The sequence below is a fragment of the Centroberyx affinis genome, unplaced genomic scaffold (genome assembly GCF_046629955.1).
Source record: "Centroberyx affinis isolate AG114_WGS23_722 - 3 ecotype Tasmania unplaced genomic scaffold, CSIRO-AGI_Caff_v1 ptg000859l_1, whole genome shotgun sequence".
Classification (NCBI taxonomy): domain Eukaryota; kingdom Metazoa; phylum Chordata; class Actinopteri; order Beryciformes; family Berycidae; genus Centroberyx; species Centroberyx affinis.
In genome coordinates, this window is record NW_027279453.1 from 392,056 (window position 1) to 419,798 (window position 27,743).

The 27,743-nt window shown below is 44.2% G+C and overlaps 3 protein-coding genes across 3 annotated transcripts; 1 reads left to right on the top strand and 2 right to left on the bottom strand.

The window, feature by feature from the left end:
- Nucleotides 1–4,888: 4,888 nt before the first annotated feature.
- Nucleotides 4,889–6,633, bottom strand: nono (non-POU domain containing, octamer-binding). The gene has a single exon (XM_071521134.1). The coding sequence runs from the start codon at nucleotides 6,527–6,529 to the stop codon at nucleotides 5,195–5,197; it is 1,335 nt and encodes a 444-aa protein (XP_071377235.1). The 5' UTR covers nucleotides 6,530–6,633; the 3' UTR covers nucleotides 4,889–5,194.
- An 87-nt stretch (nucleotides 6,634–6,720) lies between these two features.
- On the top strand, nucleotides 6,721–10,079 carry pold2 (polymerase (DNA directed), delta 2, regulatory subunit). The gene is made up of 11 exons (XM_071521133.1): nucleotides 6,721–6,870; nucleotides 7,141–7,371; nucleotides 7,516–7,637; nucleotides 7,772–7,895; nucleotides 8,076–8,190; nucleotides 8,307–8,505; nucleotides 8,627–8,707; nucleotides 9,068–9,225; nucleotides 9,348–9,475; nucleotides 9,592–9,693; nucleotides 9,919–10,079. The coding sequence occupies exons 2-11, from the start codon at nucleotides 7,143–7,145 to the stop codon at nucleotides 10,077–10,079; spliced, it is 1,419 nt and encodes a 472-aa protein (XP_071377234.1). The 5' UTR covers nucleotides 6,721–6,870; nucleotides 7,141–7,142.
- Nucleotides 10,080–11,054: 975 nt separating this feature from the next.
- On the bottom strand, nucleotides 11,055–23,966 carry aebp1b (AE binding protein 1b). The gene is made up of 22 exons (XM_071521132.1): nucleotides 23,444–23,966; nucleotides 21,948–22,115; nucleotides 21,766–21,840; nucleotides 20,673–21,131; nucleotides 19,883–19,957; nucleotides 19,202–19,264; nucleotides 18,810–18,893; nucleotides 16,862–16,933; nucleotides 16,652–16,761; nucleotides 16,024–16,163; nucleotides 15,852–15,936; nucleotides 15,597–15,741; nucleotides 15,420–15,508; nucleotides 14,923–15,046; nucleotides 14,295–14,491; nucleotides 13,899–14,075; nucleotides 13,161–13,324; nucleotides 12,543–13,021; nucleotides 12,257–12,396; nucleotides 12,049–12,148; nucleotides 11,753–11,919; nucleotides 11,055–11,429 (listed from the first exon to the last, which is right to left on the bottom strand). Exons 1-22 carry the CDS (start codon nucleotides 23,691–23,693, stop codon nucleotides 11,055–11,057), a joined length of 3,738 nt encoding a protein of 1,245 aa, XP_071377233.1. The 5' UTR covers nucleotides 23,694–23,966.
- Nucleotides 23,967–27,743: the final 3,777 nt, after the last annotated feature.

The following is a 27,743-nucleotide window of genomic DNA, read 5'->3' on the forward strand; positions in this document are numbered from 1 at the left end:
ACTCTTGGCTTACCTACATGTAATCATGATACTGTGATAAAGGAGAGAGAATGAGAGAGAGAGAGCGATCCCTCCCGGACACACACATTGCAAGCACAGCTGTTTGAATGAGACACTGCACTACTCACATTTGATAATATGTTTCTTTCAGACAATAGCATTTCATTTATTATCAGTCCTAGATAAGCAGCTGATGATGCATTTGAAAGTGGTTACTATATGTGAAAATGGTGAAAAGTGTGAAAAGTCCTGACCGCCCCATGTATTTAAGTGGGAAATAACAATGTTTCATTATCTTTGTCATGTTTTTGTATAAAAGTGTAACTCGCATCAAACCTAGTGATGGCCTAAAGACAGTAGCAGTCGGTCATGCCAAGACAGCATGACAAAAGTAATATTTCCTTGATCACATCCTTCAATCTGGGATTATCTGTATAATTAACATTGCCTGCGTCTATTATCACATGTCAAGGTCAAAGCCAAGATAAAACGGACAGCCTCCATGGTCGTGCCATAAGGATATCAGAGCTATCAGGGCTAAGGTACTTAAGCATTCAAATGTGTGATAAACAGAGATGGTAAAAAGACAAGGAAAAGTGATAGGATACAGTGTAGATATGGTGATGTTCTTTGTTCTTTCACATGAAGCCAATCATGACAAGACAGATAATTTTGTAACACAGCCAGCACATCAAAAACTGATGCACATCGGAGTGCAGCTATGGAGGCTATACAGTTTTAAAAGGTAAAATCATAATTTGCATTGTATAATTTATCAGTAGGTCTATCCGTTTATCTGTAAGAAATATAAATTAATACCCTGCACTGAAATGATACTATTTGTTATTGCACATTCTTCTTAAAAGAGTGATTTCCTTGCTGTATTTTAAGTGTTTTACTTTGCTTTTCTGTGCAAAATTAATTTCTTTTTGCATTTATTTCCTGCTATATTCCCCTCATATCTCATCATCTGCATATAACCTTGATTGGAATACAGTGTACTGGCATAAATGCTTTATGAGGACCTATCTCCACATACAAAAGGGACTCTGCCCATTCATAAATTTGTTTTATCAACATTAGCCTGAATTCAGGAGTACTGGTTTTGATATTGCTGAAAGAAATCACATACTGGCAAATTAATTTTGCCTTAAATGTTTACAGCTAAAGTCTCTAAATGAGTGAAATCGCTTTAAGATTCTTTTCAAAAAACGTATTCACCCACTTTGGTTTTAAGAAGGATCAACTGCCACAGAGATGTCAGATGTCACTTGACCATGTTTATGCAAAGGTTTTGCAACTGTTTCTTGCTAAAAATGCCGACCTCAGGTATACGTTCACGGCACCAAGCAACATAGAATGTAAAACATTAGCTGCTCACACAGTTTCTCCATAATGAAAGGACATGAGCAAAATATGTAAAAAGTTAAAGGGGTGAATACTTTATTGATGATATTGTGTACGTAACAAAGGGAAATACATAGAATAATGAAGTATCAAATAGGATTTGGGGAAGAAATCACCAAATAATACATAATTTAAACTGTAACTGTAATTAATAAAAAAAAGAAATAAAAAAAAAAATATATATAAAAACACTATGCTGTTTTGCATCAAATAGGCTGGAATTGAATGGTCACTTCCCCTGTGAAAAGGAATTATCCCACAAACTAAACACTGAATGGAAAGAAAGTCTTTGTATACGTCGTTTAATAAAGGAGCAAGGGAGGTAATGTTGTGCCTCAATAAACCTATAATGGTTGACTCGATAATTAAAGAGTAAATATTTGCTCATCATAATATCATGGGCACAGATCCTGCTGAGCATTTTTCCCTGGCAAACACAGCATGACGGCTGTGTGTGTGTGTGTGTGTGTGTGTGTGTAACTAGTTCCTCCCATGGTAAAATATCATTAAATCATTAAAAATCATTAAAATGCAAACAAATATAACAAAATTATAAATTATACAAATTAAAGCAATTTATTGAAAAGGCTCTGACAGGTAAACAAAACTCACCAAGGAGATTCTGATGGTCTGATGGTTACAAAGACTAACTGGTTACAATAACATCCTATGCTGCATGGTTTAATTTGCATAGTCTGACATATTTTACATACATTTCACATAATAAGCATGTTTTACATATTACTGCAAACTTCCCAGTAACCTCTTGTAATGTAACATATATTGCATTGTGCTCTCACATAATAGAAGCTACTATTCATTTCAGCTTTATCCAAATAATACATCTTAATATTATGCCTGTATAGAATGATGATGCAAAAAATAAGCCATCATTTGTACCAATAACTAGCAAGCCATTAAATCCTGTTGGTCTGCTTGACAGTGTCATTTGTGGTTTTCTAATGTGTGAGCTTGAATGTCTTGTATAGTTTCAAGATCAGGATAAAAAGAAATAGGGTGCTATTGGAAATCTCCGCTCTCCTGCCATCCACCAAGTTACAGTGGGTTGTTTAAAAAGTATCTAGTATCTCCACATCTCCACATCTCCACATCCAGATAAGGCACACTTTCCCCTGCTGGGCCCCTCGTTATGATCAAGTCCTTATCAATCATTATTTATGGAACCATTCTGCAGGCTGGTGGAGCAAGCTGATTATCTTCACGTGCTGGACTCCGACACAGGTGAAGGGTAGGTGCCAGGGAAAGGACTCGCCTATCAGCTGACAGCCAAGAGGATATAAAACTTTGGAGCGATGGAGATAGGAGGATTCCTCAACTATCTGCAGAGACCACTGGGGTCTTTACTTGTTTTTTAAATTGAGAAAAACACAGACATGCTTTCCACGCTTTTATCACGAGCCGACTGGACTACTTGTAACTCTCTTTTTACTGGGCTACCAAAGAAATCCATAGGTGAATTCGAAATAATTCAGAATGCTGCAGCAAAAATTTCAACAAAAACTAAATTAACACCATTTCTCCATTACTGGCAACACTGGCGAGCTATGTCTTTTAGAATTGATTTTAAAGTCCTTTTAATTGTCTATAAAGCAAAAACCTTAATACATGTCATTATTATTTTATTGTATCTTATATGTCCCTGCTAGAACACGGAGGTCCTCCACTGCTATTTTTATTAGGGGTACCAAAGGTTTTACACAAGAGCACTGGTGAATCTGCTTTCTGTTTTTATGCCCCTGGACTCTGAGACCACAGGATCTCAGCACGGCAAACTCTGCTGGTATTTTTCAGAAAAAATTTAAGACATATGTTTTTAATCTGGCTTTTTAAATTAAGGCTATTGTATGTACATAGGATTTTGTGTTTTATGTATGTTTCATGTTTTCTCATTATTTTTGTCTTAATAATCTGTTTTATCGTGTTTTACTCGTATTTTGCATCAACTATTTTACTGCTTGTTAAGTTTAGCTTCCTGATTTTATGTGAACTTGGACTACTTTGGACTACAATTCTGTATGGAAGGTGCTAAACAAATAAAGTTTATTATTATTATTCTCATATCAGCAGGGGTGACAAATTATCTAGCTATTAGCAGATAGGCAATACTTTGTTTCTCTGATTATACTACTAATACTTCACTGACTAGGCCTGTGTCAATAAACTTTGTGTAGAAAGTTTAAAATTGGTTTCCACTAAGTAGATTAGTAGATATTAAGTAGGGATTAAGAGAAGTATCTCTGGCAGCCAAACACATCCACAACTACTCTTCTTATTCTGCAACACCATGAATTTTGAGAAGACAGAGCCTAGCTCTTTCCAGACTACACTCCGTGCTGAATATGCACAACACACAGGTCTAGGTGCCTTATGCAATTACACAAGCTTAAACCGCTTCCCACCATTTCCATGGATGCAGCCCTTGTTTACAAACCAGACTTTCTGTGCGTGGTCTGTCTCTATTTGGGTTTCATCCTGACAGGTCAGATGAGAAGTTTGTTCATGAAACTCAAACAGCAGAGCAGTTACATTACAGACTGCTGACATGGCACGGATCAGTCATGACATCAGGATTAGGACCGGGGTCAAACAGTATTTGCAAACTTTTTATACTTTTGTTTTGCACAACTGAGGAGCCAGGACAGTGGAGTTTGACACTGAGGTCAGTAAAATAAGTGTCAGCAAGTTACTTGAAATTAGATCTAGCTTACTTCTGGGTGATCGACAACTTTCCTCGCCTCTATCTGAATTGTTCTGATGCAGTAAGCCCACCCACCTGGTGCTACAAGCAGGATAAAACACTACGTATTTGTAAGTACTATTTGATGTAGGTCTGACCAAGATAGTCATGTAAGAGACCCTAACGAGATGACAAAATATATAATGAATATCAGCTCTTTCAGTAGACAAGAGACTGAGCAATGCTGTAATGATTACCCCTGCAGTATTATAAATCACACCAGCCATTATTTCCTCTTCCTGACCATCAGACAGACGGCTCCCTCCCTTTGAGTCAGTGGCAATAGCGTTCACATTTGTCTTGAAACGTCACAACACACCATCGCTGTCACTGACTCGAAGGAAGGGAGCAGTCTGTTTGTTTTCTTAGTAAGATACTGAACCATGGCTGCTGTCACCATGTAGGCATGCAGGTGTCATTGCCCTCTGTGTCACTGCACTGTGTGTGGGCACGACTGACCGGATTGTGCTTTGCCACTTTTTATTGTGTGGTCGCCAGCTCCCTCAGATTCCACTTTGGCCCTTGGAAACCTGGCAGGTAGATTATAAACAAACACAACTGTCTCATATAGGTTACCAGCTACTATCATGTAGCTAAAAGTGTGAAAGTTAGTGTGATTTATAGAATTTCATGAATAGTATTGAGCTTGGTGAGGTGGTGAAACGCACGGTGCTCTATGCTGCTTTGAGAAAGACTAATTTCTGCATTTTAAGTGTGTGTTTTTGTTTACTCTGAATAAAACAGATTCTTGGGGAATCAAGAATTTATTCCAGAAAAGCTGACATGTGGCATGACAAAAACATTTGCTATCGCTATGAAAGGTACATTAATTTTAGGAAATGACGAAGTAAAACACATGGCTATTTTCATAGTTTTGAGGTTACACTACTAAAGCCTCATTCAAAAAAGTACAAAATAAAATGTAAAAAAAACAAACATCCATGCATCATCTTTCAAAGTTCATAAGTAATTGCTCACTATCTGAACTTTAAAATACAGCAAGTATGAAAGGAAAAATAGACATGGGTCTCAAAATCTGCGTTGCTTATTGGGTCCATAATCTCCCGGACCTGGCAGACCCCTGGGGAAGCCCCCCTGGCCTCCTCCAGGCATGTTGTTGTTTCCTGGCCCCGGCATCAAGGGAGCGCTCTCAGCAGACAAGCTGGGCGCTCCGGCGGGGCCAGAATTCCCACCCATTGAGTTTCTGTTCATCGGCATCCCATGGCCCGCCATGTGCATCCTCATGTCTTGCTCCCTGTTCTCGGAGAAGTTCCCCCTGAAGCCCTCCTGTTGCCTTTTCATCATTTCCTCGTTGCGCATCCTCAGCTCCTCTTCCCTCCTCCGTCGTTCCTCCTCCTGGCGGAGCTCTGCCTGCTTCCTCTTCTGCACCTCCTGGCTGTGTAGCTCCTCCATCCTCCGCAGCTCCTCCTGGCGCCTCAGCAGGTCCTGCCTCATCAGCATCACCTGGTGTTCGTGTCTGGCCGCCTCCATCTCTGCCTCCAGCTTCTCCTGGGCCTCTTTCATGTTCCTGTCCACCATCTCGTACTGCTGCTTCTCCATCTCCATCAGGGCCTTCCAGCGCATGGCGTACTCGTACTCGAAGGAACCAGGCTGAGCAAATCTCGGTGGCTGCTCGCGCTCTTTGTGGTACTGTTGATTTTTGTTTATGATCTTTTCTGGCAGACCCTCATCCTCATCAAACTGATCCATAGGCTCAACTGTTATAGGTCTGGGGAAAGCAGTGAGAAGAAATGCGCCATCACCACACTTATCCAAAGCCTTCCTTGCAGCTGGTTTGGAAGTGTACTCCACGATTCCTTTTCCCGTGGGCCGTCCCCGGTCATCCACTATGACTATGGCCCTCTCTATCTGCCCGAAGACAGAGAAAGCCTCCTCCAGCAGCTCGTTGGAAACAAACTCTGGCAAATTCTTCACAGTTAAAGCTGCACCGTGCGTCGCAAACCTCACACGGATCTGCCTGCCTCTAAAGGGGGTATCATCAAGCTCAGCTCTTGCAATCTCTGCTATGATTCTCGTCTCCAGTCGGATGAAGCCAAAGCCTCGGTCCTTGTTGATGAAAATCTCGGAGGGCTTGCCATACTTGGAGAAGAGCTTCTCCACATCTTGCTCGGTGGCACCGGTTGGCAGGTTTCCAACAAACAGTCTGCTGCGCTGAGTGTAGGCTTTCTCACCTGGTTTCCTGAAGTTCTGCAGATCTAAGGTTAAGGCCTCGTTTGGGTTGGACTGCTCGTTGTGTTCTGGATGCTGGCCGTTGCTGCTCGTCCCCCCGGGTTTCTTCTGCTCGGCCGGGCCGGGCTGTCGGGGCGGGCCGTGGTTGTGTTGAGATCCCCTATTTCCTTGCATTTTTGCAACAGAATAAAAAAAACCGAGTCGACGAATCGCTCGATAAAGACACACAAACTCTCGGCAGACGGCGACACACAAAGACCTGCAAAAATGGCCGAAGCTCGTGCTGGCTGCGACGCTATTGTGACCCGAAACAAATGCGACCTACTAAACCCATGACGTAGTCGTTGTGCGACGGCGCGAGATTGAGCGGGTGATTTCGCGGGAGTCCCGATGGTGTCCCTTTCCTCTCAGACAGGTTATCAAACTAACGTTATCTGAACGCTTATAAAATAACGCTTATAAAATAACAGGCTTAATACAGTTAAACTGCTGAAGCTTGACGTCCGTCTGCCGAGGTAAGATCGTTATATGTGTTTGTTTCTGAGTGTTTATCGTTACATTCAGCAGAAAGCCGTCTCTGTTATGGCTCAACATTATGGCTTGCTAACATTAGCTACAGTCAAGGTTATGCTACAAGTTAACTGTCTCATTGGCTTAAGATTGCAAATTAAAGCACTTGAAAAGTTTGCATGGTATCCAGAAAGTGTGTGTGTGTGTGTGTCGAGTGTCAGTAAGCATGGCAGCACCACTTGCCACTAACGCTACACCTGTCCCCCCCAATTCAGTCATGTTTTCTGACCTGAGCGCCCAGAAGAAAGAGGGCTCCTCCCTGCTGTGTCGCCCAGACTCCGAGGACCAGGGCCCGGTGTTTGACAGGGTGCTGCCGGCCTACACTCCCTGCTCTGAACACTTCAGACTCGGGGAGCGGAGCTTCAATCGCCAGTATGCTCATATTTATGCAACACGGCTCATGCAGATGAGGCCCCTGCTCACAGAGAGGGCCCAGCAGAAATGGGGTGAGTTTTGGACAAGCACAGGACATAAGTCAGGCACACCTGTGAACGGCATTTGAAATGTAATATATTTTTGAAACATGTATTTGAAATATAATATCTGTTTTCTTAGCTACATCAATGTGTCTTTCTTTCTGTCTTTCACAGGAGCAGATGTACGTATCAGGAAGCTGTGCGATCTTCAGACAGGGGAGCAGTGTTGCATTGTGGGAACCCTGTTCAAGCATATGGAGTTGCAGCCATCCATTCTGAAGGAGATCAGTGAGGAGGTCAGGAGTGACGCTCTGCCCCACCTATATCCCAAACATCCCAAATGAAATCATCCACTACATCTGAATGATGATGCTTTGCCCCCTCACTCATATGCCCTGTTTCTGTGTCTGTCTTTTCCCCTCTCTTTCAGCACAACCTCCTGCCTCAGCCTCCACGAACCAAATTCATCAGTGAAACAGATGATCTGATTCTGGAGGATGAGCTGCAGAGGATCAAATTGGAGGGCAAAATCGACAAAGACAAGTGTGTCACAGGTCAGAGTTTTTCTTGAGATCCTTGGAATTGTTTGATGCTAATATGCTTTATTTGCTTACTGGCTGAACGTAAATGCTTACATGAAGGACAGTGTGGCTTCACTCGAATGTATCTGTGAACACGTCGTCTTGTTTGCCTCATGTGTTGTCTCTTTTTTGTGCTTTCTTTCTCTCTCTCAGGTAGTGTTATTGCCATATATGGAGCGGAGAAGAATGATGGGAAGTTTACAGTGGAGGACTACTGCACTGCTGATCTCCCTTTGCAGACAGCAAGACCTGCGCTCAGCTCTGACAAGTATGCGCACACGCACACACACACACGCACACACACACACATGCACACATACTGCTTATCTCCCAGTAATTGAATTGTGATCTTCAGTTGTAATTGTCCTATCTGTCTTTGTCCAGGTTTGTGCTCCTGGCCTCAGGACTTGGTCTTGGCAGTAGTCATGCTGATAGCATGCTAGGTCTGCAGTTGCTGGTTGACATGGTAACCGGTCAGCTAGGTGACCAGGGGGAGCAGAGTGGGGCAGCAACCATCTCCAGGGTCCTGCTGGCTGGAAACCTCCTGAGCCAAAGCACCCAGGACAAGGAGGCATCCACCAAGGTGACTGCCACTGGTTTAGCCTTGACACACATTCACATAGTTTTACTAGTTTAGAAATTTGCATGAACTAGTTCATACAATAAAGGATTCAAATGCTGTTTTACACTCACTGTGTCTCCAGCCCAAGTACCTCACCAAGAAGACTCAGGCTGGCAGTGTGGAGGCTATTCGTCTGCTGGATGAGCTTCTACTTCAGCTGGTGGTGAGTTGACATCACCAGTATCAGGTTTTGTATGTTCATATATTTACATTTACATTTTATGCATTTATCTGGTGCTGTTGTCCAGATTGACTTAAAATTAGTGTGACTGTAGACTAAGCTGAAATTCCTAGATCATCAACATTACATGCACCCAATATTAAGGATCATATTGCCAAGGCCTTTGAGCCTTGGCAATATGACCAATGATCATGTATGAGGGAGAGAATCAGTAGAGTAGAGAATGTGACATGAGGTACTTGAAAGCTGAGTTTTCAGCCTGTGACAGAAGATGGGGAACAACTCTATTTGATAGTTTAGCATAATAATTTAATCATTTAATGCTATGTGTTTCTCCCCCAGGCCTCTGTTCCAGTGGATGTAATGCCAGGCCAGTATGACCCCACCAACTACACCCTTCCACAGCAGCCTCTCCATCGCTGTATGTTCCCTCTGTCCTCTGTTTACCCCACTCTACAGCTGGCCTCCAATCCATACCAGGCTAACATCGACGGGGTGAGGTGAGCAACACTGCTTCCACGTACAGTATGCACATACACGCACTTTCCTACCATTTTGCATTTGGCCTTCAATCCCAAGTGAGTGCGCAGATATGTTTAAGGGCTTTTTTTTTCCTCCCAAGGTTCCTGGGCACATCAGGCCAGAATGTGTGTGACATCCAGAAGTACAGCAGCATGGACAGTCACCTGGAGATACTGGAGAACACACTGCGACTGAGACACCTGGCCCCTACGGCACCTGATACTCTGGGTTAGTCAAACGTGTTCATTCAATCTAACTCTCTCCCCCTCTGGAACAGACAACGTTGGCCTGCACATAATTTCTGTTCAAATTATTTACCCGATTTTCTATGCATTGTATGTCAGGTTGTTACCCATTTTACCAAAAAGACCCTTTCATCTTGGAAGAGTGCCCCCATGTCTACTTCAGTGGCAACGCCCCTTCCTTGGAGTCCAAACTCATCAAAGGTCAGTTGAGATGCTCATCATCTGTGACGTATACCTGTAAATCAGACTTCTTGGACAGTATCACTTAATCTCTGATTTATTTATTTTTTTCATTTTTGGCTCGGAGGACAGGTGCTAGTGTGTTTCACTTATTTTAACTTGTTTCATCATTTAATATTGTTTTATCTGTACAACTGTCTTTTTCATTATGCTATTGTCTTTTTAAATATCTTTCCCTCCTTCCAGGTCCTGATGGTCAGGAGGTCCTCTTGATTACAGTCCCAGAGTTCAGCAGCACCCAAATGGCATGCCTGGTCAACTTGCGCACACTTGAGTGCGAGCCAATCAGCTTCTCTGCCTTCTCCGCTGACGACGATGATGAGAGTGAGATGAACATCAGCCACTGAGACTCCATTCCCACACACAACGTCTTGATACTCTTGGACACTACTGATACATATTCACGCTCATTATTATGTCTCTTGTGAGTAATCATGACATCAACAGCATGCCAAGAATCCTAGAACCTTTGCTGTATTGATGCTGTCCAATATCACTAATTATTCCAAGAGCTTTATACATTGCTGTTACATTTACCAATATATGGTTTCTTTAAATGTTTGTCTTTATAGTATCTTTTCCTATAACAATCTTTAAAGAGGTATACAGCAGTTATCCCAAGATTCTCTTGTTACAATTGCAGTCAGCGTTGACAAAGTTGATAAAGAAGAGAAGACACATTCTGTGTATTAACAAGCCTTTATTATTTGAAAAATAACTTTCTTCTACCTCGGCTAGTTCTGAGGAACATGACAGAAGATATCTCTCTGGATTCTCACGTATCAACTTTGAACAAAGTTTTTTTTTTTTAGACCTTTGGTGAGACTGTTTATACTGTAAAAAGGTTTTGCTGTCATGAATGAAAATAATGTAAATAATTCAACTATTTTGTAAGAAAAACTGGTGTTTGTTCTTAATTGGTGAAGTAAAAACTAGATGGCATCTTTGTTAATATCCATCCACCATAAACATCTCTTCATAAAGCCGAAATGATTCACAAAGACGTCTGAATAATGCAGTGAGGACTCTTGAACTGAAATTATATCATTAATTAAAATGGTTCCATTTCTACAAAGAGGCATTTTCATGTGTAAGCAATAGGCAGCTTGACGCAACTACTACAGTTAAGTGTTTAGCAGCTGACTTTGAATTTGGACAAGTAAGATCTTCCTATTGCTTATAAGTCATACAAAAACAGGATTCCTATCTTAATTATTTTATTCAACCTACTCAAAGTAGAACATGGCAAGTGAGAACTACAAGTAGGAGATGATGGATGTATATAGTGTACTGAAACAGGCTGTGTGTGTGTGTGTGTATTTTTAATAGTCATCAATCTTGTACTCATAGTTATAATCCAGGATGGAGTCTGTGAACCCGCCAGGCGTTGACGACTGTCCCTCTCCTATGAACCACGAGTCGTACCAGGAGGTTGTGCTCTCTGTTGTTGTGGGAACTGTGGTTGTGGTTGTTGGGGGTAACGTGGTCGTTGACTGCATAAGTCTCTGTTGCCGTAGGCGACGAAGACGGGCTATTCTAAGCTTCCTCAGCCTCTCACGGCGGGCTTGTGGATCTGCTGAATACCCACCGTTGCCAACAGCTACACGCCTATTGCTATTAACAACTGAGGAGTGACGTGTTCTGCTGTTGCCATGGCTGATCAGGCGGATGGGCTTGTTACCATGGAGGGCCATGATCTGTGGATGAATTGGTAGAAAACTGCTTCATTATTTGATCATCTGGGCCCAAAGGACCAGATAGGCACGAGGGAGGTGGGAATGGTGAGGGCCAGGGAGGATTGGTGAGCTTAGTCAGTTCAGGATGGCACTAACACTGTCAGGGTTAGGGGTTCAGCTCCCACTGGGGCCATCTATGCTGCAAGTGTATGCAGTCTTGGTACTGTAAGGTGCTTTGGGTAAAAGCATCCACCATATGGCATATGTTATGGTGAGGACAGTATAGCAAAACATATACAACGAGGACGGAGAATGGAGATGATGCGAGAGTGTAATCATCTCACCTGTTTGATGCGGTCCCAGTTGGACTTGGCCAGGTTGAAGCTGCAGGCGGTGGCTCCTGATTCATAACCCACCACACAAAGCTTGGTCATAGGGGAGAAGCCCTCGGCTCGCACCGTCACATGGTACTCCCCCGGGTTCAGCAGCCGCCAGTAGTCCCCTGTCGTAGCTACAAGGGCGAGAAAATCACTTCAGAAGAGTAGAGAATGTTGCTATAACTTAAAGAGTGTGTCCTGTCCACAAAGAGAACAGAGTGGAAGTCTTTGTCTTTGTCTAGTGTTACAACCAGTATACTGACCTGTAGTGACGTCATGGTTCACCCCCTCTACAGACACGGTGGCATTTGCAATAGGGTTCCCCTCCTGATCCTTCACAATGCCCCGAATGCCACGGTGCACCTAGGTAGGGAAGGGGAATAGTTGAAGTACAATGATTAATGCTTTATCTTCCTATGGGATAGCAGTCCACATGCTGTCTGTGTGTGTGTGTGTGTGTGTGTGTCTGACCTGCTCCATGAAGATGAGCATAGCTTCCCTGTTCTTTTCCCACTCGTATACCAGCTCACTCTGATGAGGGAACTTGTCACAGCCCAGGAATATGGATAACTCAAAACAGTTGGTGTGCAGGTAGCTGAAATCATTCATACCTACAGAAACACACACACACACACACACACAAACACACAACCTTTAGAGCCTGCATTGCACACATTTGTCCACCAGGGAGTGTCATAAATATCTACAGACAGGTGAAGACTGACTTCTTTGAATAAAACTACTGGACTCTACTCACTGCCTGTGACTGGCTTCCATTTGGCACGGTTGATGATCCCCAGCCCCCCCGCAGCATTGTCTCCATGACAGGAGCCGTGGTGGTTGTGTGTCATGGTCAGGTGTGTGGAGGCGTAGGAGATAGCCAGCCACCTGAACAGGGACTCATCTGCCGTCACCCGTGGCTCATCCTCAGGCTCGGCATACTGGTAGCCACCATCGCTGCCACCGTCGCCGCCTCTCCCTCTGTCATCGCGTTCCTCCTCCTCTCTGTGGCCATAGCCGTGCTCATGGCCGTAACCTTGTTCATGGCCGTAACCTTGTTCGTGGCCGTAGCCTTGCTCGTGGCCGTAACCTTGTTCATGGCCGTAGCCGTGCTCGTAGCCATATCCTCGCCTTTCCTCTTCGGGCTCTGCGTACCCCCTGCCTCTCCAGTCCTCCTCCGGTTCCTCATGGTAGCCCCTTCCCCACTCTGTCACATCAAAACCTTCTTCTTCATACCTGTGAGAAATGATGGTGCAGAGGATGGGTTTGGTGTCAGAGATTTAACACAAGTGTCATTGTAGATGGTTCATTAAACATGATGCAGGGAAAGGAGAAGGAGGGAGGAGGAGTTAGAGGGAGATGGAGAGAGTCATACTGTCTCTTCTTGCGGCTGTGGGGCCTCTGGCTCTCGGCAGCCTTGTTGAGGCGATAGCTGTCATAAGGGTAGGCCACAATCCTCTCCCCGCCCTGGAGGTTCGCACCCAACACAAATGGATGGCTTTCCATCCAGGAGATTATGGCTCTGGTTTCCACAGCAATCTGGAACAAAACAGGGACAGCTGCCCTTAGATCAGGATCACAGATGTAGTGGAGAGTAAACCCACGTAATCCCACCTTTTTGTTTACAGAATAGAGTTTAACCACCTTTATAGGAAGACAAACATCTTTGGCATGAGTTCATAGTATGCATCATATTGTAAGTAGTATTAAAATTATTTAAGTTACATGAAGAGAGGGTCTTTTAAAAGGGGAGAATATCATAAATTAATGTTTTTTTTAAAAATATAACCGATTTTTAATGTAGTCCAGAGGAACGCTGCCTTGGCTTGTGTTGTAGAGAGGATAAGTAAAGAAATAAGATAAAGGCTTTTTAACTTTCTTTCTAAGAGAAGAGTGCCTTGAACTTGTTTTTTCTCCATTGCCCTTATAATTGATTTTTATTTCTATTAGTAGTTGTTAGTAGCCTTATGGTGATCGTGACGTCATAGTTTACCCACATTTGAATTTACCACTGCATTACTGATGAGGATAGTCTTGTATTCTCACATTTTATGATTAGTTGGTTGTAAGACACACACACACACACACACACACACACACACACACTCCTTACCGAGCTGTTGGCCTCCATGTTCCCTGGTATGGGCACATGGTGATTGGGGCTGAGTTTGGGCACCATGCCCTTATCTTCAGCGTCCCACAGGAAACCGTTCAGGTCTGGGAAGTTCTGGAAAATGTCATGGCCGTCCTCAGTAAAGTGGCCGGTGGTCCATCCACTCAACTCTGATCCCTGCAGGGAAGAGGTTGGACGAGGGGCAAGTAGGGCCAAACAAAAGAGGAAAATTAACTTCAAGCACTCACACCAATCACTCCAGACCACGATGCACCATGTAGTGCATATATAACTCCTATGATTCACAAGCTTTTACTTTTGTTTCACTGTTTTTGTTCCCTTTCCATCCCATTTGTCAATAAAGGAGAGGCGTATCCTTTCATAGAGTTCACTGACCACTTGAAAGGCTCTCTCATGTCCGTCGGGGTTGAGCGAGGGCACCAGGTGGATGCGCATTCCCTCCACCAGCCGTTGGGCTCGGGGGTTTCTGTCTTTGTACTCTTTGCACAGGTACTGCATGAGAAGCAGAATCATCTCCCGACCCACCGCCTCGTTTCCATGGAGACCGGCCGTGAAGCGGAACTCCGGCTCACCTGGGGAGACAACCGTGCAAGACTGTAGCCATTTGTCTATCGAACACAGTCTGCTGACTTCTGGTGTTTTAATAGGATTTAAGGATGTAGTTTCATTGGTTCTCACTCAGCCATGCGCCATTGAAGCCCAAGAGTCTGAAGGTTTTCATTCCAACCAACACAAACCCAGTTGTTTTCACTGATTAGTTCCTCCTCTCCCCTTTCAAGGTGTGCAAACCAGTGAAATCAGCTGCTGTAGTCTTTGGCTGGAATGAAAACCTGACTTTTGGGCCTCGGTGGCACATGGCTGAGAACCGCTGGGATGTAGGGATTACAGTTATGATTTTACTCTGATACTGATAGGGCAAAACCCAATACATTTCAACAGAAGTAAACGTACTGACTGACAAAATTATTCTGTCTGCCTGTTGTCAAAATGAACACATTCCCACCTATTTCGTGCTCTGTGGGGTTGCCAGAGATGACCATGGCCATGATGTCCAGGCCCTTGGAGCTGCGGCCCAGGCTGTAGATGTTGGTGATGTTGGGACACTCCTCATTCACTGACTTCATCAGCTGAACAAGTGAGATAACGGAGATGGTGTCGAGTGAAATGAAGGTGATGTGGCTGGTGTGCACAGTGTTCTACATTTTAACAACATTTATGAAATCATATATGTGAAACTGCTGATGGTTACTCCACTTGGCAGTTGCCCTCTGGTAGTTGAAATCAGAACCCAATGAGAATGGCTTGAATTCTTCAGAGGGATTTTGGTATAAATTTATATTACAGAGTACAGTGGATAAAACAAGACAGGGGTTTTATTTCCAAATAAAATAATCTGACTTTATTGATTGTACCTAAGTGTGGCCAGCTAAATAAATAGGGAGTTTCTCTGGAATGCATGCAGCCAGCAGGAGTGCTGGGGCCGTGTGCAGGAATACTCACTGCGACCATTTCTGAGTAGCTATGATGTTTGAACTCCAAGTAGTCCACTGGAGTCACTTCATTCTGCCTGTACTGAACATTGACTGGATCTGTGAGGGAGAGAGGGAAAATGTTGACTGTGTATATCTGTGTGTGTGTGTGTGTGTGTGTGTGTGTGTGTGTGTGAGAGTGACTCACCAGGCAGGGGGCAGCCCAGGATCTCTAGCCTCATACACAGAGTGCCATTCCAGCTCTGAGGGATGATCCTGATGTAGCGGGCAACCACAGGCTCAGCCAGCTGGTTCATCACTGGAGTGTCTTTGTCACTGTTACCGAAGAACAACTGGACCGAGGAGAGAAGGTAGAGAGAAAAGGGAGAATGGAGGGAGAGAAGTGTGAAGTGATGTATTTTGACCCATCTTTTTGAGGCGGTGCAGCGCTCAGTAAACTCACCCAGTCAGAGTATCCGTCATGGATGGTGGTCCACTCTCTGCTGTCATTGCTGAAAGCCAGGAAGTAGGACGTCACAAAGTCACTCCTGAAACAAAAGTGGGAACAAGTTGAGTTTAGGAATGGAAGATACAGTATTTGTGTGTGTGTGTGTGTGTGTGTGTGTGTGTCTTACTCGTTCAGGGAGTCCCGTCCCTGGGTGATGACTCCAGTGAACTCTGTCTCCCTGCGTGCATCTATCTCAAACCAGTGGATCCTGTCCTCTGAGTTTGCGCACCATGCTCCGCCTCTGGAGCTCTCCTCGTCGTCTGAGCCCTGGGAACCACAGAGGCCAAAACTCCTTTGATTGACATTTTAAGCATATGCATCTACTTGTGTGTGAATTTAAAGCAGATATAGTCATGCAGTCTTGAAACTCAACTCATTTAATTCATACTTTGCAGGTAGTCATTCCAATCAAGCACTAGACATATAGCTCTCAATGGCACTAATTGGACACTACTGATTTAAATACATGTATATCATAGATAGAGTTGAATGTTTAGTTGATCGTTGAACTTCAGTGGTGAGCGGAACAATAAGTTTAAATTTAATTGCGTGGCTGCTAAAGTAATTTTTAGAGTATAAAAGACTGATCACAACCTGCCAAAGCAGCTAATGGAAGTGACAGCGATGATAGTAATTATTTTCCAACATATGGCTGGTAGCTAGTGTTTATTTCAAGGCCTGGCACTATGTAAGTGATAGCTGCAGTGTGTGTTAGTTATCCAGGCCGGGGGAGTGCTGCAGCGGTTGTTGTGTACCTGCATGTTGAGGCGCGCCCTCTGAGGTGCGAAGCGATACTGAGACATGGAGGAGGCCAAGAGCTGGTCGGGATCGATCTTATGGGACTCCATCCCCAGGGGAGGACATTCTGCCACGTACACCAGAGAAAATTAGATGATATGTAATATGTATTAGCAAAGCCAGTGCAGGCTTTTTTTTTCCAGATTTGAGTAGAGATTGTGACTTACTCTTTGGCTCTTTGAAGACACGTGGCCTGTTCCTCGCCCGCTCTTCTGCCTCCTTCAGTTTCTGTGCTCTCTCTGGCAGAGATTAGAAAAACAATCTTAATGCAAAACAAATTGTCATGCATTGGCTGAAGTTTCTGTCTTTTTCTCTACACAAGAATTGTCTAGAAATTCATCGTTATGCACCACTTATCCACAGATTAAATGCCAAAATCCCTGAGAGGACCCAGAGGGCCAGATTGCAGGGACAAAAAGATCCCAGATGTTGTTTTTTTCCTTCGCAGTCCAAGTATGCATTGATCAAACTCAGATCGTCCTGAAGCAGTTAATGTAAGACAGACTGCGTGAAGCCCTATTTGGTGACACACAGTGAACAGTAATATCCCAGCTGCCATTGCCCTAAGTCATATTCTGACACATTGTATCGTGTGACACATTGACATAGATTATTGCTGATAGCAGGGCTGCCAGCAGCAATACGTGTCTTCCTGACACTGGGAATGTAAAACATGTTGTACACTCACATATACATGCATACATTGACACATACTCTCATACACAGCTCGCATATGTGCAGATGCACATCTGCTTTTGTATCACAGGGTTCAAGTTTAGTGCTTCAGGCCTTAAAATCTGTTGAACTCCTGCTCCAAGTAACCTTGGCTGCTGAAAATGCTGTCCACCTTAAACCCAGTGATCGGTGAACCATACACAGGATGTGCCCTATTGACACTCGTCTTGACAATGTCGTATATCATTGGCTCGAGGCTTGCCTTAACCACCAGCTAACCTCGCTACACACAGCTCACAGAGCAGAACACGTGGCAAAAAATGCTGGATGTGATCTGCATACTGAAGGTTTTCACTCCCTCAGTCCTGCATTTCAACATCACTCCTATCATATCACATTGTATCATATCCTCCGCCTGCCTCCCCTCCACACGATCCAATGTTCCTTTCTCCTCCTTGTTTCTTTTCTTTATCATTCAGACTAATCCTCTGTGTGCGTAACATTCCTGGTTGACCTCCCACTCTCACTCTCTGTGCTCCAGTCCAGCGCACGAGAGATTTCAAAACATTACAGGCTTTATCTCTACACTCAGATTTGTTCCTCTATGGGAGGATGAACTTTTGTCCTTGCTGTGCAAGTTGTAGCAAGCATATTTGCACCAAAGGCCCGCTGCCTCTTGCATGGTGTGAGATCACATCGGCGTTTTCTTATAATAGAAATGTGAGCCATGGGAGTGAACGCTGTAGAGCACAACGCTGTTATCTATTAGTGCTGCCATGTTCTTTGGTTTGGCAACTACAACATATTGTCACAGTCTGGCATCTGTCAGATGCCATTCTCCACCTGTCCACCAGATATCCTCGGACTTCCCCTCATCACCTGTTCCCCCCCGTCCTGCTCCCACACACCTGTATTCCATCACCCATTAGCCCTGTTGCACTGTTCCCTCTTTTCCTGCCTGCTTGAGCCAATCACCTCCCGAACTCTCCCCTGCCAGCCAGCTGTCCCTCATGTGTAATCAGTCTGTGTGTATATCTTGTCTTGGTCCCTCGTTGTGTTTTGTCACGCGTGTGTTACCTGCCTTGTTCTCTGTTACCCTGTGTTTCCTGTAGTTTCTCCTTGCTGTGTCACCACCCCGGTTTGGTTCTGTTTTGCCTTTTGTTTCTGCCAGCCTGTTTGTGGTTTGTATTTGGTTAGCCTTCAGTTAGTTTTGCCTTTTGCCTGTCGGCCTGGTTTTGGATTTGCCTGCCTTGGTTTTGTTTGTTGCCTCAGTTTCTTCATTAAAGCCTTTTTCGTAACCCCTGTTCTCTGAGCTGGTCTTGCGTTTGGGTCCAGCCCCCCTCCTCACATCCGTGACACATGTAGGCTGACATGAAGGCATGGTTGCACTGGGCAGTTTTATGTAAGGGAAACAGACGGTCCACATCTGGGTTGTCTTACCTCTCTCTTCCCGCTCTCTCTCTTTCTGTGCTCGCTCTCTCTCTTTCTCCATCCATTTTATTTCCGTGTCATCTTCTTTCCTCCCTGTGGAAAAAGAGAATCAAGGATAATTTTGCAGAAATATCCATTAATACATCAGCCCCATTATGTATGGCAGTAAATACTCAGGCCTTTCTGGGTGTTTGCAAAGCATTCCAAAAAACATGGAAAAGGTCACAGCATTTAAATCAAGGATAATTTACAAATCTGGAGAGTCATTGACCTGACTTGTTTATCCCTTTTCCTTGCTCTTTGCTTTGTTGGCAGACAGTCTCACAGCAGACTAACCAATGAATGTAATATAAAACATTTGGGCATGGATATTATTCACGTGTGTGTGTGCGTGCACGTACTCCCGTATTCGTCATAATCATCATACCAAGTACCCTCATAGGGAGGAGGGACTGTGGGCTCCTCTGTGTAAAAGAGAGAAAAGACAAACACAAGTTAGATGACTCATGCACTAAAAAGCAGAACATGTGAGATTTCTTACAGACATTTTACAAGATTATACAGTTTGAACTCCAAAGATTTACAGTACTACATCAACACACTAACAAGTTAGCACAGCCTTGATTTCCTCAACCACAACAACCATGCTCTGTTTGGACAAACATAAATGCCACTGCAACGCCTACCATGTTATTAAACTTACAGCAGTTAAATGTTTAATTCACATTTACAAGAATCAAAGCAGACTTGCTATCTGATGACAGGCTTTTTACTCCCCAGCAAAACTATGAAAACTCTTGTTGACTATGTGGAGCCAAGCAGACCCACCCACTCCTGTTTGCCTAAAAACTAGGGCTGGTTAGCTCATGGATGCACTATAATGTTATTCCCATGTGTTCTGCTCTGCTCCCACCCTAAAGGGACAGATGGGATGGACATTTCATCTGCGTTACAGGTCTATACTGCACTTGAGAAGTTGCCAGATTCATAACTAGATAACCGCTTAATTAAAAACTTGATATATTGATTGATGGGTGGTAAATTAATTTCTGTCTTTAACATGTTTGAGTGATATCAGTTACCTGTTAGGGTTTCTACTTCTATTTCAGGGCTGACCTCTTTGCCATCAGGGAATGGGAGGTTCTCTGGCACCTCATCTATAGGAATGGAGGGGGGGAAAAGTGAAAACAGAGAGGTTTTAAGGAGGGTTGTTGGATAATATGAAAAGCAGACTGAGGAGCGGGAGAATGTAACAGAAAAGGCAGGATGGATTAATGAGAGTGAATGAGTGGAAATGCTGAAATAGCTGAGGTGCAGCATACTGGAAACACACTGTAATGAGAACATGTCATCTCTATCGCGTAAAGAGCTGTCCAGTCCAGATGAGCGCTGGTTTGCACTGAATGTCACAGAGTCACACATGACACAGTATTTCCACCATCTGATCCTGTGGAAAAAAGTAGTTCAGTCACTGCAGACTTCAGGTGGATGGAGGTGAAATTCACAAGGTGAATTTGTCGGCAATACATTCTATTTGCTCTAACCAGGATTAGACCGATATATCAGTTTGCCAATATATATTTGGCTTTTATTAAATATTGGCCAGCAGATGTCCTGTGTTGCCAGTATGATGGAGGTTCCTCTCTGACCACAGCTACATAAAACCTGAGGTGAAATTATATTTTCTTTGAATATTTTCTTTGAACATTTAATTCACCACTTGAAAGAATTTCATTAATGTGGGTTTCAGTGGAGAGTTTTAGTGTTCCGCGGTCTAAATGCTGTTTTATCTCTTATTAATGTTTCATCAACTACCATCTCACAAACAGCTTCACTCAAACAAAGCAGGGGGAAACAGAGAGTCAAACCTACATGTGCCATCCCAGTAATCACTGTCATCTGTATCAGCCTTCCCATCAACCTCCGGGGCAGGGGGCGTCGGCTCCTCTCCCTTCCAGTAGTCGTCATAGGAGTCAGTCACAGGAGCGGCTGGGTCTTCCTCCTCCGGCTTCCAGTAGTCATCATATGGAATGTCGGTGATGAGAGTCTCAGGCTGAGGTGTGGACACTGTGGGCTCAACCTCTGGTTTCCAGTACTCATCCACTGGGTCTGTCACTGGGCCTGCTGGGTCTTCTTCCTCCGGTTTCCAGTAGTCATCCTCCGGATCAGTCACTGGGCCTGCTGGATCCTCTTCCTCCGGTTTCCAGTAGTCATCCTCCGGATCAGTCACTGGGCCTGCTGGATCCTCTTCCTCCGGTTTCCAGTAGTCATCCTCCGGATCAGTCACTGGGCCTGCTGGATCCTCCTCGTCTGGTTTCCAGTAGTCATCGTCTAATAGAGATAGAGATGGAAAAGTGGAGTGATTGCGGGCTGGGGCCTCAGTGGGCGGAATAGGGCTATTGACTAACCAGACTATCTTAAGTGTCTGGACTAAAATGCCATTTATGCTCCTCAAGTGTATATTTATAGATATGTTGTACTTTCATTTCACATTGCTTTGATTTTAAAAGAGGTTTTGGTTGAAATCTACAAAACTGCAAACAAATAAAACCTCAGAAATGAGATACAGCAGCTGTTTTGTAATCCGAGACAAACTGCAATAAACAGGCGTAAAATTTGGCTCAGTTTTTCCTGTGCAAACTACAACAAAAATGTCCTCCCTAGCCAGATTTTCACCACACTGGTGAAAGTATGGTCATATGACAGCAGATTAGCGCTATCAGGATACTGCCCAAAGTCCATAATTTTTTAATGTAGGAATGCGTCCGATAATTGATCAGTAAATGAATGTGTGGAGGTGTGTTTGAGTTGTGCAGTAGATGTTTGTTATAGATGGGATAATGGTGGTGTGGGGATGAGAGGAGGGGTGGAGGGGAGCGGGGTCCAGATTCACCCACTGGGCATAGGGCCATAATTCCTTGCCACACCCCTGTTGTGGAAATGTGTGTGTTTGTGTGTCACTCACCACCGTCAGTATAGGGGTAGTCTGGGTAGGGTTCAGGTTCTGTGGGCGGTTCTGTGGGTGGTTCAGTGGGGATCGCTAGAGGCATCAGACAGACAGAAGGTCATCAGCAGCACAAACAGAGCCATGTTCAGTCAAGTTCAAGAGATTTCAAGTATGAACACTGTCCGCTCCTTTGTCCTCACCTGTAGTGGTAGGTGGTGGGGTTGTGGTTGTGGTTGTTGGCTGCCGGTCCTTCTTCTTCTTCTTGTCAGTTTTGGGCTTCTTGGTGGCGTTGGGGTCCTTAGGCTCTTTGTTCTTCTTTTTGTCCTTCTTCTTCTTCTTGCCTTCCTCTGGTGCTCTCCTTACCCTGCCTGAAATACAGGGAATGAACGAGGGAAGCAAGAGTAGATTACATTTTTGCATATTTTCAACGAATACCCTACAGATCAGAATTTCTTAGCTGGTGAAGACAGATACCAATTTGTTAATTGATAACAGAAATAGCAACTTCATTCTGCAAAAATGCTTACTTAAACTAATATGTGAGTAGTGAACCTGCAGTTAAAGACGGTAGTAAACATGATATCATTATTTGTAGCACCAGAATTAAAATACTTGGTGGCAACCAGATGATACAAATAGTTGTCAGTTTATGGAATATTTATCCAAATGGGATATTGGTGTCTGATGACTGATCAACAGCTGATTGATGAAAACATTTCTTATTGTTGCTCTTATCATTTATGCACTGGAGTGTCAAATTACACATTAATTTCTTCGCTGCAGTGTCAAAGTGCAGCACAACCCGCGGAAATCCAGACAGCCAGTTACATTTCAGCGGTTGCTTCAGCTCCATCAATATTTTCCTCTGAGGTTGTCTGAGCACAAGTGCTGGTGTCATGAGGCGCTCTAATGGAAAACACTTCTCTCTCTTTCCATTAGTTGTCCTCCATTAGCCACAATTCGGTTTTAATGATACAGCATCAGTCCAAATACGCAATAAATACATCACTATCACTTCACCAGCATCTTACCACTAAATCATAAACCCATCATTTGGATTCATTAAAGAGCTAGTCTGGACCGGCCTGACAGATGTGTATTACATCTGAAGCTCGGTCAGAGAGCCGTGCGATTGAGAGAAGAGCTTCCTCCCTCACGAACAGCTGCGTACAACAGTCAGGAGAATCAATTCTTCCATTGTGAATGTACACAAGTACAATACGGAGTCAGCATGAATCATTCAGGGTTACAGAGTCAGTGGAAAAGATCAGTATACTAAAAATCTGTCTGCAAGATGCTCCAGTCAGAGGGTCTTCTCCAGTGCACTGAATCTCGTCTGCTCAGAGCCAAACACACCCATTTGTCCTATTTATTCCCAGATGTGGGATAGCAGTAGTAGACAGGTGAGCATCTGGACTTTGTCAACCCTGAGACTGAATGAGTGTGTGTGTGCTGTGTGCATATCAGTCTGTGTGTGTGTGTGTGTGTGTGTGCGCGCACGCGTGGATGTGTCTGTGTGTGTGTGAGCATTGCATAAGTAATTCAGACCGTAGCAGAACAGCTCAAGGTTCTACTTTGCACTCCACTTGTCTGTGTGATGCAGCCTGTGTATACTGAATTTTTAATGGAGATTTTTGTGCATTACAACTGCACAACTGACAGATAACCTTGCATGGTAAGTACAGCCTCCACTTACCTGCCAGTGCAGCCTCCTGTGTGTCCCTCTTGACCTTGCCAGTGCTTCCCAGCGTGTCTGGGTCCACTAGAAGTCCTTGCTCTTTTTCTGGATCATCCTGGGACTCGTCTTTTGTAAGAGCCCCTGCCTCTCTCTCCTCTCCAGGCTGGCTGAGAGAGAGTACCCCCCCAGCGGTCTCCCCTCCTCTGGGGAGCAGAGCACAACACAGGGCCAGCAGAGCCGCAGACACAACCACAGTCTGGCCCTTCATACTCGCTAGTCTTCCAACCGCAGAGTCACACCTCAGTTCTTTGATTTTCTCTTGTCCCAACCTGGGATTTTTCTCTCTGGCGTTTTTTTTTTTTTTTACTTCAGCGATTCAGTTGTATCTCACTTATCCAAATATACAATCCGATTTGGTAGTCTGTAGCGGTGTCCTGCAGAAGAATTATATTTCAACCTTCCTTTTCACTTGCTCTTCCCCTGCGTTCCTTGCCATGTTCCACACCTTCACTCCAGTGGGGAAGTTTCTGCAGCTCCACGCACGCCCTTAGCCACAGCGTCAAGACAGGCTCAGACTCCAGGCAAGAGACTGGGCTAGACAGAGATGCAGTGGGAGGGGGGTAGGGATAGACGGGGAGGGGACGGGAGGAGAGGGGAGGTGGGAGAGAGACAGAGAGAGAGAGAGAGAGAGAGAGAGAGATAGACAGCAAACCAGCAATCCAGCCAAATGAAAAGACTGGGTTCCTAATTCCCCTGCAGCTATGGTCAGCTGAAAAAACACTGTACGGGCCGAGGATCCCCTTCACCTGGCCGACGAGTCAGAACAGATGCAGGGATCAGGAGGCGGATGGGGGAGGAGGATGAGGGAGGGCAGGTGAACCGTTTGCAGCTCCTGGTTAGAGAAAAGGAGACAGAGCCAAGTTCTTTTAGTTCGCCCCTTTCTGCAGCTCCTGTTGAATTCCTGTGCTGAGAGACTTCGCCCTGCAGACTCACCACCAAACAAAACAGCAGGAGTGGAGTGAATCCCAGGACACTGAATTCCAGAGGAGGAGGGGTTGGGGAAGAGGGGGCAAGGGGGTGTGTGTATGCGTGGGGGGGTAACAATACCAAACTCCACTAATCATCAGAGAGTGGAATTTAGAGAAAATGAAAACAAGCAGGAGTAAAAGAACATAAATTCCTTCCAGTACTTGTCCAGTACTTGTTTTGGTTGGGAAAGGTTCTTTGCTTTCCATCTAACCTTCAGTGCTGCTTTGTCATTCTTTCCTGCGGGTGCTGCGTAGCTAACTTTCTCCTTTCTGGAGAAAAACTTATGGTGGGCTAGGGGGCTATGGAAGAAAACACACAGGGTAGGAGAATTGTTTGAACAGATGACAGAATTATAACCTTTTAGGTTTAGTGTTTTCTTTGCTTTGCCTCCTCTTTGCTTCCCACCCCCACCCTCCTCTGCCCACCAAGTGTCTGTCATGCTTTACAACTAGTGGAAATATATTTAACTGTTGCTGCTGCGTCTAGTCATCCAGGGCTGTTTATTCACCGGAGGTAATATGATAAATGGGCTGTTTGTGTTTTAATTTAATAATTATAATTAATTATAAATTAAAAGTGTCTTTGACCTGAAATGGATTACAGGTTACGTAACTTCAGGTGCAGATGTCCAGAAATGGACAGAAATGACAAGATTCTGATTTAATTCCAAATTCTGAATAAAATCACATGGTGCTTTCATCACATTTTAAAGTATAAATCAGCAATCCAAATCACAAATATTAATATTAAGAAAGGTATCATTCCACAATGTGTTAAATATGGCGGAGGAGTAAGAGTGCACTCTGTCAGACTAAAAAGGCATCATGTTACGCAGCTAATGCAGACATCATTGCAAAAGCCAATGATCTCAGTGCTCAACTCCTTTCCCCAGCCGTGTTGAAAACTCATTCGTTGTCCATCGACACCTGCGCTCTTCCATGAGAGGAAGTTTATTGCCCAGAAATGCCTGATGTCAGAATAAAGCAGGGAAATCACAGCAGCACACAGCCCAGTGAAGACGTATTTACTGTGGCCGCTCACCTACGCCAGGTTACAGGAATGATTTCTTCTGAATGGGTTTCCAACTGAACTCCGTCACAGTCAGGAATGTCTGGGAACATCTGCAGGACTTTCTGTGAATATCTGTGCATCCGTCTGTCTGCCATTGATGGGTGATTCATTGTGAATGATGTTGCTGCACACAGGCACATGAGTCAAAACACAGACACATATACACAGTCATAAATACACAAACACAGATGTGCATGCAAACCTACACACACACGTACGCATGCACACACACTTGCTGAAGTAATTCATCCCATACCACCTCAGCCTCTGAGGACGGCAGAGTAGTATTACGTAAATACTAACAAATTGGGCTGACAAAGGATAAATAGACCATGGAGGATTTGATTTTAAGAACATTTTATTGGCATGCAGTTGTACCTATGGAGACAGTGACATTAGCTTCAAAGAATGTTGCAGACTACAGTTCAGACTACAGTAAGGTCAAGCAGAAAGGCCATCTCAGCAGCCAAGGCTGCAGACATGCAGAGGGGAGCGAGCTGGAAAATGATTTCTGTGTGGGGTTTTTGTTTACCCAAACTATTTCACAATACAGATAGAAGTCTGTACAGGTCATTCTGTTTGATAGAATGGGGAACATACAGTAAATGAGAAATCAGCTCACCAGTTTCATTAGTCAAGACTGGGCAATCTCTTTCCCACTATGCTCTCAGAAATAAAATAAAAAATGCCTATAGAGCAACTTGTTGGAGTTGAACGTATGCCCTGGAAAAGTAAAGCACTGGAAAAACAATATGTTGATTACTTGCAATTATTATGGATCATGGAAAGCCAGGAGAGCCAGTTTCTGATAAGAACTATCTCATCTAATTAGTGATGGAGGGAGGAGTGTGTTACATCCACACTAGACACACACACACAAGCATGTGCATGCGTAAAAAGAAAGAAAATACAAAATCCAGGATATTGGTTCCATGTGTTCATGTAATTTGGATAAAAACTCCAATCCTCTCATGTCACTCCCATGGCGATGGTTGCTCAGATCATGTGACTGTGTGTGTCACTTTAAACAGTCTTTCATAATAAACTAGTGGTGACTTTCTTCCAACTGGCTTCATCCTCCCTCCACTCACAGATGGAGCCTACTGTTTACGCTGCTAGCAAACACTGGGACGACTCCATGGATGACAGTCATGAGAATAAGATGGACAATAACCTTGTGGACAAAGCAAACAGGCCTTAAATTAACCGAGATATGACAACTGTTCATAAACCCGGACTCGGCGCTAGCACACGATTATACTGCAGTGCAAGAGACAAAACCAGGACAGTTTCCAGACTTGGTTTTCATGGATCTGATGTCGGTTTTATTAGCGCCTGTAAATGTCTTTAGGTCATGTCAGCCTGAGCAAAGCAGTATTCTATAGTTGAGCCCTGTGCACACGGCCTTGAGCTGAGCGTCAGCATCTACTGGGCAGGAAACAATGACATCAGAGAAAGAGAGAGAGAGAGAGAGAGAAAGAGTTGGGGGAGGGAAGGCGTGAGTAAGAGTGAGAGAAAAATGCTGTATTCCAGAAGGCTCACTAGGTACAAATGGAAACAGTTTCATAAACCTCCAGCCTACTCCGGTTCCATTCATTCTCACTGGGCACCCTGAATCTTAAACACTCGTGCAGGATATTTGACATGCGGCTGAGGTCTGGATTTTGGAAAATGAATCCTTTGGGGAGCTCTTTAAGAACTTTCAGTGATATTAGAAAAGATCATACGTGTGTGTCTGCCAAAAGTGTGTCTGCCCTTCGCTCCTCACTGAAACCATGTGCATATTGCAGAATCCTAACACAACAAGTCTAGACAATGAGGCAAACCATCATAAGATATGAAAAATAGCTTATGGAACGGATTAGTGATAGAGGTTGGATAAAATATTTTTCCATCCTTTGTGTGCTGTGATTCAGCAGGTCCACCACAGCCCAGTCATCTGGCACCGTGGGACTGGAGCCATGAGGCTGATGAAGCACAGATGTAGAGGCACGCAGCACCCAGACTCCTCTGGAGGCAACTCAGCTTTACTCTCTCAGGACGAAAATCCCCTGCTTTCTGTGATATGTTAGGGAAGAATCTTACCACCACCACTAGCTGCCAATGCCTACACACATATTCCAACATTGTACTGTAGTGAAACGGTATTATGGAAATAGAGTGGAAGCACACTCACTAGAATTTATGAGCGGGAGAGCTGCAGTGTCTTCAAAGTATT

Excerpts from the sequence above, each read along its gene's own strand:
- nono (XM_071521134.1), bottom strand. The coding sequence starts at position 6,529 with ATGCAAGGAAATAGGGGATCTCAACACAACCACGGCCCGCCCCGACAG.
- pold2 (XM_071521133.1), top strand. The coding sequence starts at position 7,143 with ATGTTTTCTGACCTGAGCGCCCAGAAGAAAGAGGGCTCCTCCCTGCTG. Across the intron at positions 7,638-7,771 it reads TGAAGGAGATCAGTGAGGAG|CACAACCTCCTGCCTCAGCC; the intron begins GTCAGGAGTGAC and ends CCTCTCTTTCAG. Across the intron at positions 8,708-9,067 it reads AGCTTCTACTTCAGCTGGTG|GCCTCTGTTCCAGTGGATGT; the intron begins GTGAGTTGACAT and ends TTTCTCCCCCAG.
- aebp1b (XM_071521132.1), bottom strand. The coding sequence starts at position 23,693 with ATGAAGGGCCAGACTGTGGTTGTGTCTGCGGCTCTGCTGGCCCTGTGT. Across the intron at positions 16,762-16,861 it reads TGTCTTCAAAGAGCCAAAGA|AATGTCCTCCCCTGGGGATG; the intron begins GTAAGTCACAAT and ends TGTACGTGGCAG. Across the intron at positions 13,325-13,898 it reads ACATGGAGGCCAACAGCTCG|ATTGCTGTGGAAACCAGAGC; the intron begins GTAAGGAGTGTG and ends GTTTTGTTCCAG.